We start from the raw sequence: 9,467 nt of genomic DNA on the forward strand, positions 1-9,467 counted from the left end.
TTTTGTCTCGCAGAAAATAATAAAGAGACTTGTGCAGGACAAGCCAGAGTTTCCTAATGAGAGAGCTGCATTTTGAGAGAAAAGATGAGGTTATTTTGGGGGAACGCAGGCCTTTGAAAGATGTGGTTTGAGAGGTTCCTAAAGAAACAAGATCTGCAGCTGTCTCCTGGGTTTAAACAGCACTCGAGGGGGCTTGTAAGGCAGGCACAGGGGACATTCTAATGAACCCTTTTTTCCCCCAGGATGCCTGTGTGGGGAGGTGGAAACAAGTGTGGGGCCTGCGGAAGGACCGTGTACCACGCCGAGGAGGTGCAGTGCGATGGGAGGAGCTTCCACCGATGCTGCTTTCTGTGCAGTAAGTTTCTCCCCACGCTCTACTTTTGGCCAAAGAGTGCAAAGCTTCAGTTTACCTTTTTAAGAAAGTAAATTGTGGTTTTGCCAACACAGGTTATTTTAGAAGCACAGGTGGTTTTCACCCGTCATCTAGATAGTGTAAGTGCTGAGCCTAACAACAAAGACAGGAGGGTGGCTTCTGTTTTGGCCAATTTGGCCTGTTACTACCTGGTCTTCACTGAGAGCTGTGTGGTTTCTGAACTCTGGCACCTAGCAGAATTTATGGCACATTGCAAGAGCTCGGCTCCATTTTTTTAAATAAATCATCTGCTCTTCATATAGCCCAGTTTTTTTTGTTTTGTTTTGTTTTTTTTGGTGGTACTGGGGTTCCTGGAAGCCCTTCTACCTCCGGGATACACTCCCACGGGCTACACTCCCAGACCTATTTTTTACTTTTTTATGTGGAAACAGGGTCTCTTAAGCCAGCGAGGCTGGCTCCGAACCAGCGCGATCCTCCCGTCTCAGCCTCCCAAGCGCAGGGATTACAAGCGTGCGCCACCACGCCCGGCTAGCCCAGTTTTCTTTCTGCTCAGGCTTTCTCTCTTTGAAATGTTCTTGCTTTTTTTTTTTTTTTTTTTTTTTGTGGTACAGGGGTGGGACACCCAGGGGTGTTCTACCTCTGAGCAACACCCTCAGTCCTTTTTTTTTATTCTTTATTTTAAAGCAGGGTCTCATGTCTCACTGAGTTGCACAGGGCCTCACTAAGTAGCTGAGGCTGGCCCTGAACTGTGATCCTCCTGTCTCAGCCTCCCAAATGCTGGAATGATGAGTGTGCACCACCACGCCCGGATGAAATGTTCTTGCTTCTTTCTTACTACACCGATCTTTGAAATCCAGATGTCTACAAACTTTATTTCTGTAGAAGTTAAAATTCTTCTCTGGTAATGAATGTTGAACTACTTCTGGTTACTGATATTCTAAATTTAGGAGAAAGCATAGTAAATGGAAATCTCATACAGGCAGTTGTAATTACTACTGTTTATAAATGTCTGGTGCAGACAGGAAGGAGGGCATACAATAACACATACCAGTGTGTTCTAAAGACAGAGGCTACCTGGTAATGAGAGAAACAGAATAGCAGTACCTTCCTGTCACAAACCCCCTTTAATGATAACTGAGCACTCAGTTTTAAAACAGTAGAATAGCAGCTTAAGAAAGCTTTCATTAATCATTTTCTGATTCAAATAGTAAGATTTTCTTTAATGAAAGATATATTACAAATAGGGAACCCACCCATACATGTAGATATTTGCCTTATCTATGGTACTGTACAGTGAAACTTACTTTAACAAGCTATATGTTAAATTTGCTTACATTAAAAAAATCATCTTTAACCAAGTGTGATGGCACATGCTTGTATGTTCAGTACATGGGAGGCTGAGACAGGAGGATAACAAGTTGGAGTATATAGACTTAGCGATTTAGCGAGGCCCTCAACAACATAGTGAGATCCTGTTTCAAATTAAAAAAATAAAATATAAGGCTGGTGGTATAGGTCAGTAGAATACCCCCCCCCCCGGGATCACCAGCACTGCAAAAAATAATACAATGATAGCAATCAACATCAGAAAACACTTCTCTTTCAAATCTGAATTATCTTATTCTTCTAGGAGCCAGCATTCAAGGTGTCTGGACCTCTTTGCAGTGTGACTACTTCATAGAAAACTAGAAAGCAATGACAGAAAACTGCAGTTACAAAAAAGTACTACATGTGAATGTTTGCTGTGTAGACCATACCTCCCTAATAGCTACTGTTTCTCAGAAGATTTGCTTTATCAATTTGTCTCCCAGAAGTTAGTGACTTTTTATATTTATTCTTTATTTTTATATTTATTCTTTCTCTTAAGGGTCCTTCAGTAGTACATGGCTATAGATTAACTATCATAAAACAAATTTATCTCCTCAGTACTTGAGCCTCAACAGTTAAGTTCCAGAGTAAATATTATTTTATTTACTAGAGAAGACCTTGTTCTGAGATAATAGGAACCTTTTAAAAACCAGCGCTATTCCTTCTCCTCTCCCCTCTCCCCTCTTCTGCCCTTTCTTTTGTCCTCCTTCCCCCCTCCTTTTTTTTTTTTGTGGTACTGGGGTTCCTGGGAGCCCTTCTACCTCCGGGCTACACTCCTATTTTTTTATATTTTTATTTGGAAACAGGGTCTCTTATGCCAGCGCAGCTGGCTTCAAACCTGCGCGATCCTCCTGTCTCCACCCCCAGTGTGGGGATTACAAGCGTGTGCCACACCCACCTGGCTTCCCCTCTTTTATATAAGGGGGTAAAATACACTTTCCTACTACACTGATCTTTGATGTCCAGCTGTCCAATTGTGCTACCAGTGAGTTCCTTCATAATTTACTCTTTTTTTTCTCAATTTTAATCGAAGTTTTAGAAAGTGAAATAACGTCTGGATAAAACATGATGACATTTGGTAGTTTTATGAAGTGGGATATGTGGAAATGTCTTGTAGCAAGAACTCCATCGAGAAAGAATGTTCTCCTCTGAGACAGAAGGGAAACAAAGACTATAAACCACATGATGTTTTTCAGACACACTTATCACTGCTGGAGAAGCAGGGCTGGGGGTGATGAGAGAACTAGAATTCTGGATTAGGACCCGAGGGTGCTTTATAGGGAATGGGGGCTACAGAGGCCACTCCCCAAGGTACTGATGTCTGTCAGGCTGTGATGTACCCACACTTGGTATGAAAAGGCTGCATGGTCTTGAAGGCTGGAGCGCGGGTTTAGGAGTACAGAAGCTGGTAGTGTTATTCCTTTGTTGCATGCGTGAATATAGCTATCTCTGAAACTTCTCTCCCTCCTGCCACAGAGGTAGATCATTTGCAAGTCCAAGGCTCTGGAGGTTAAAATGCTGCTACTTCTCTGAAGCAACTATCTTATCATGGAGGAAGCCAAAAATCCTCAAATGTAGCTGACCATTCCAGCTAGGTGCCGTCTCAGGGCTTTGGAGAAGCCACAGGATGAACTATGAATTAGAGTACCTCTGCTCTGCCCTTATCACCACTGTTCTAAGGAAAAGGATATTGTTGAAAAAATTATTAAATCTTAACTTTAACCCACCCCACCCCCAGTGGTTTGCAGGAAGAATTTAGACAGCACAACAGTGGCAATTCACGATGAAGAGGTCTATTGCAAATCCTGCTATGGAAAGAAGTATGGGCCAAAAGGCTACGGTTACGGCCAGGGTGCGGGCACGCTCAACATGGACCGCGGAGAGAGGCTGGGCATCAAGCCAGAGAGGTGAGAGAGGGGACGTTTGCTAACAATGTTGCTTGGTGGACAGGAACCTGGGAGTTTCCAGATTTTCTGCTTAAATTAAACAAGCAAAATATGAGTCAGATTTTCTACTGTAAGCTAGTAACTATGCAACTTCAAAATATTGACAGTTTTGTTCCTAACAGAGATCTTATTAGTCATTCCTGTGACTTCTAATCCTGGTTGTATAGCATCATTCCACAGTCTATTGAGGAGTCAGAATGTTTTTGAAAGTGATTTAAATCTACATTTCATAGCACTTTGGAGACTAGATATCATGAAGTTAGTGATAGGCAAATATGGCTTGGAATAATGAGTAGCATATCTTACATGCAATAAAGCAGTCAGTGGAAATCCTTCAGTCATCTATGTGCGAATCTTTCATCAAGAACTCACTTTTTCCTAACTTAAAAAAATTAAAATTATTCCCTAATTGATTCTTTGAGAGATTTGAATTTTTAAAGGCTCCGGTACCAAAGTATTAGGGTGCTAAATATGTTTCAACTTTTTTCATATTCAGGAAAAATAATTTCTTCTTTGGAATTCCTTTTTTTTTTTTTAATACTAGGGATTAAAGACAGGGGCATTCTACCTCTGAGCTATACCACCTCCAGGCCTTTTATAAATTACTATTATTATTTGCTTTGAAACAGAGTATAATTGCTGAGGCTGGCCTAAAACACAATGATCCTCCTGTATCAGCCTCCCAAGTACCAAGATTGCAGGTGTGCACCACGATGCCCAACTTCGGAATTTTTTAATTCCTGTTTTAATTTGAACATTACTTTTTACTTATAGTTTCATTGGTACATTGCAGTTATACATCATAGTGAGGTTCAGTATCATACAAACATACATACACATAGGTCTCGATGTATTTCCTTTTGTATTTCCCACCCTGTTTCTCCCCTTCTCTCCCCATACATGTTAGTGGAACTGGTTGTAATACTTTCATATATTGCTATAGTTATTATTTGAAGTGTTCAATTTGACCTTTATATTTTTCACATCAATTTTTCATTGAAGAAGGCAAAACTATACCAGGCACCAGGCAGTGCTAGCATATATTAACTCATGTAAACATCCCAACAGTCCTAGAAGGTAAGGTTTTCTGTCTTACTCAAGAACAAATTGAAACAATGAAAAGTAACTTGCCTAAAGTTGCACTGTTAACTGTAGAGCTTGGAACTTAGTCCACACAGTACATTCTTGCTTGACTGAAATAATTGTGTGTCCGGGGCCTACTGTCTGCTTGGCATATGTTTTCATTCTCTGTAAACAGAACAATAACTTGAGTCTGGCATGGTGGCACATACTTGTAATTCCAGCATTTGGGAGGTTGAGACAGGAGGATCTTGGGTTTTGGACAACTTCAGCTACTTAGTTGAGGCCCTTTGCAACTCAGACCCTGTTTCAAAATAAAGAATAAAAAAATAGGGCTGGGGGTATAGCTCAGAGGTAGAATGCCCCTGGGTTTCATTCCTACTACTACAAACAAAACAAAACAAAAACTGACTCTGGAGTGCAACAGTTCGGTCCCTGTTTTGCAGATGAGGATATTAAGGGTCAGGTTCACACAGAGGGAGCCAACATTTCAACATTTGAACCAATGTCCATTTGGTTCCCAAACCTGGGCTCTTTCCACTGTGGACTGTGTAGCATTAAGGGTCACATCTGTCTTCCCTCAGAACACTTTCTTCCTCACGCACACTGTCTAGGCCGTGGTGCCTTCTTGTGCACAAAGGCCAACTCATTCATTGCTGCATGCCACCACCCACAAAGCCCAGCTTACCTTTGTCTCTATTAAAATTTATTGTACTTGTTCTGCTCTCCTTTTCCAACTTGATAAATCCATTCTTGTTTCCAGAAGTTTTATTTCAGGCCTTGCAATATATGAATATCTGTACACCCTTCCTTCAACTAAAGCTACATTCATCTCTGACCCCAAAAGTGAATGGATGGGTGATGGTAGCCAGGATTTCAAAGTCACAGAGGCCCGTCAGCAGAGCCTCCTTTTTACTCCTGCTTCTCTACCTTCTCCAGTAATTGGCAAGCTCTCCACAGCAGCCTGTCTCCGTCTGTGACCTTGCCTTTTCCACCTTGGTCTGGCCACATGCTACTCAACCTTCAGGAAAAGGTGTAAGGACCTCTCTTCCCAAGCCGTACTGACTCTGAACATGCCCTCTATTGAGGCTTGTGGTAATTGTAATATTCATAGAGATAAAACATCCTCACAAAGATCTCCTCTGGAGGCACACTGAGGTCAGCTTCAATGAAAGTGTCCTTTCCACGTGAAGTGCTTCCAGAGGAGATCTTACTGACATATGTCTAGCAGATTTGAATATTTTTCTAGGAATTTTCATAATGCAAGTATTGAATATTATTAACAAGCTTCTAAAAACACTTAAAAAGTAAGCATATCAGTAGATTGTAGGGATTTTTTTTTTTAAAGCATACCTGGAGAAAAAAATCCTGTGAATATTTTGAATTGGTATTTGTCACCTAGAAAATATGCATTGCCCATACACCAAGAATGTTGTATATTAAATAACTTGGGTAGCCGGGTGTGGTGGTGCACGCTTGTAATCCCCGTGCTTGGGAGACGGAGACAAGAGGATTGCGCAGGTTCGAAGCCAGACTCACTGGCTTAAGAGACTGTTTCCAAATAAAATATAAAATAGGTCACCGGGCGTGGTGGCGCACGCTTGTAATCCCTGCGCTTGGGAGGCTGAGACAGGAGGATTGCACAGGTTCGAAGCCAGCCTAGCTACTGAGTGAGGCTCTCAGCAACTTAGTGAGACCCTGTTTCCAAATAAAAATATATAATAGGTCTGGGAATATAGCCCGGAGGTAGAAAGCCTCAGGGTTCCACCCCCAGTACCACCAATAAATAAATAAATAAATAAATAAATAAATAAATAAATAAATATAATAGGTCTGGAAGTGTAGCCCAGAGGTAGGAGAGTTCCATCTCCAGTACCACCAATAAATAAATAAATAAATAAATAAATAAATAAATAAATAACTTGGGTAGAAGTGTAGAAAACTATTGACTCAAAAAAAAATAGTTACGGTGGAGATGAAGATACTGAAGGTGCATGAGATATTTGAATAAATTGTCTTAAGACAAAGCGTTTCTAAATTAAGATCTATTGTATATATGCATGTAACTTAATAACATATAGCCAGAAAAATGTTTTTCCAAGTAGAAAATACTGATATTTAGCTGCTGCTTGTGCAGTTTTATCATGTATTTTACCTTGCTTGACTTATAACATTCTGAAAGGGCCTCAAAGTCCAGAGGGTGTTCTGGACACAGTAAGTATATAACCTCATGGAATGGGAAAAAAGCTCCTGCTGAAATATCTTCACTGGTTCCTACAAATAATTACAAGGAGTATCATTCTAGAGAAAAAAAATTAAGCTACCCAGAATGCCTAGCAATAGGCAATTTTTCCAAAATATTTTCCCATTGTTGATGGGAAATTGAACAAAGTAAAGCAGTTGATTCACTTCCCCCTACTTAAGATACACAGGGAAGCCAATCAATAAGCATGTTTATTAATTTTCTTAGTGATAGACTACTGAAGTCAACCAAACTATTTGCAAAACTTAACTGCAGAATTGATTTTTCAATATCTTGTGCAGTACAAAACTAGATGAAATTCTAGTGGAACAATGTGAATCTAGGGGTAAAAATTGCTTAGTGAAGAAGCTAGCCCTGGGGATTAATTATTTTTAGATTTAGAGGGAGAGACATTTAAGTATGGGAGGTTGGCTCTCTTTTTATACATCCATGAACAGGTTTAATAACTCCAGCCAGCACCCGGTATTAGTTTCTTCTTTATTCTCTCCCTAGTCTGCCTGCAAGGGCCTCCAGCCTTGAGACAGGAGAGTTCTTAAGTCCCAGAAGTCCATGGTACCTACCTTGAAGACTTATATAAAGGCCTTTGTAGAAACACTGCCTAATTTTCCCTCCTTTCCACCAGTGTTCAACCTCACAGGCCTACGACAAATCCAAACACTTCAAAATTTGCTCAGAAATATGGAGGTGCTGAGAAGTGTTCCAGATGTGGAGATTCCGTATATGCTGCCGAGAAGATCATCGGAGCTGGAAAGGTGAGGTGCTGTTTTTAATGACTTCTCTCTGCTCCCTTTGTCCCCCCAGCCTCTCCAAAACCCACTCAGGTGCGGTCTTCTGCTTTGAATTGCACCTTTTTAAAAACCAAATTTCCATCGATTTCATTAACTATTTTGAAGTGATGCCTATATCTGACAAACCACCTTCTGTTTAAACTTTCAAAGGTTATTTATTTGTGGTACTGGGAATTGAACCCAGGAGCTGTCACAGAGCTACACCTCCGGCCCTTTCTATTTTGTGTCAGGCTCTTTTGGCCACACTGATCTCGAACTTGTGATCCTGTCTCACCCTCCCCATCAGCTGGGACTATAGGCATGAGCCACCACACTGGGCTTCAAATGTTAACTAAAAAGGCTAGACTGTTAAAAAAAAAAAAACCTGGCATCTGTGGGGTTATTTCATGTAATCAGAGTCAGGACACCAGATTCTAATTAAGTGGGAGAATTGGGAGAGTTACCATTTAACCTCTAACTACTGAGTTCTTACCAGAAAGGCACAAACTTTAAAGGAGCTGGCTGAGTTTGGGCAGAACTTAGGGAAATGGTTGGTTCCATTGTACACCTCCCAGCACAGGTCTCCTGTGATAAGTTTAAACATCTGTTTTGTGGTGCCCAACATGCAGATATATAGGAGGGCTAGTTTCAACCTTCTAGTTGAGCTGAACAGTTGAGCAGCCAGGAGATTGCTTTGGATTGACCTTTCTCTTACCACACCTAAATTATACCTCAGGTAACAGGCCTCTCAAATGTATTAACTCGTCTATCTTTTCTAGCCCTGGCACAAAAACTGTTTCCGATGTGCCAAGTGTGGGAAGAGTCTTGAATCAACAACTCTGACTGAGAAAGAAGGTGAAATCTATTGTAAAGGTAAAACTAACTTGTTACTGCTCTCCATATGAATATTCTACACTGGATAATAGTTAATGAAGTATTGCCAACATAAAGAAAGAACAAAACAGTACTCTGAAAACAGAAAGTCATCTTCACTAGTTACTTGAAATAAAAGACCCAGAGAAGCTTACAGATGACAGAGACACATTCCTGTTCATTTAGAACTCCCACACAAATAAAAACACCACTAAATTTTCTTTCAACTTCATGCTTTAAGCAACGCATATGAGTATAAGAGGGTAATAAATATATAACTTAACTGGCCTGCCATGCTTTTAACTCAGTGTGACCATAGCTGAATACTATGGAACTGGGATGCTTGGACTTGCCTTCACAACTTGCGGACACTTACTCCAAAGCACATTTTATATTGTAAATTAACTCTGGCACAGCCAAGTTTGTCTTTTTAATTTATGGGAGTCTGTCTTAAGCAAAGGTTAATGGACTTGGACCAATGTTCCCTTTTCTTCCGCAGGATGCTATGCGAAGAACTTCGGACCCAAAGGCTTTGGCTATGGCCAGGGAGCAGGAGCCCTTGTTCATGCTCAGTAAAGGTGTAAACCCAGAAGCAAGCATCACACACTGAGAATCTCTTCATAATCTAGACAAAGATGATCTTGTAGCACTACACTACTGTGAACGTCTACCAGCATTAAGTACTGTACATTACGCTGTATTTGGATAGGCTCGCTAACTTGTAGAAAGAGCACTGTGCCCTTTTGCTTTATTTACCAGCATTTTCAGGAAACTTTTATGTTTTAAATAAAAATTCA

General features: G+C 40.7%; 1 protein-coding gene across 2 annotated transcripts; it reads left to right on the forward strand.

Annotated features, from left to right (window-relative positions):
• Positions 1 to 243: 243 nt before the first annotated feature.
• CSRP2 (cysteine and glycine rich protein 2) lies at positions 244 to 9,246 on the forward strand (the record flags this gene model as incomplete). 2 transcript variants are annotated; one of them, XM_080705498.1, is made up of 5 exons in its annotated part: positions 244 to 355; positions 3,480 to 3,648; positions 7,653 to 7,782; positions 8,577 to 8,670; positions 9,170 to 9,246. In XM_080705498.1, the coding sequence occupies 5 exons, from the start codon at positions 244 to 246 to the stop codon at positions 9,244 to 9,246; spliced, it is 582 nt and encodes a 193-aa protein (XP_080561624.1). The 2 variants fall into 2 exon arrangements, with proteins under 2 accessions (XP_080561624.1, XP_080561625.1); XM_080705499.1 differs by having other exon boundaries at positions 8,577 to 8,652.
• Between the last annotated feature and the right edge of the window lie 221 nt (positions 9,247 to 9,467).

This window comes from Muscardinus avellanarius (assembly GCF_963383645.1).
Source record: "Muscardinus avellanarius genome assembly, chromosome: 11".
NCBI classification, from domain to species: domain Eukaryota; kingdom Metazoa; phylum Chordata; class Mammalia; order Rodentia; family Gliridae; genus Muscardinus; species Muscardinus avellanarius.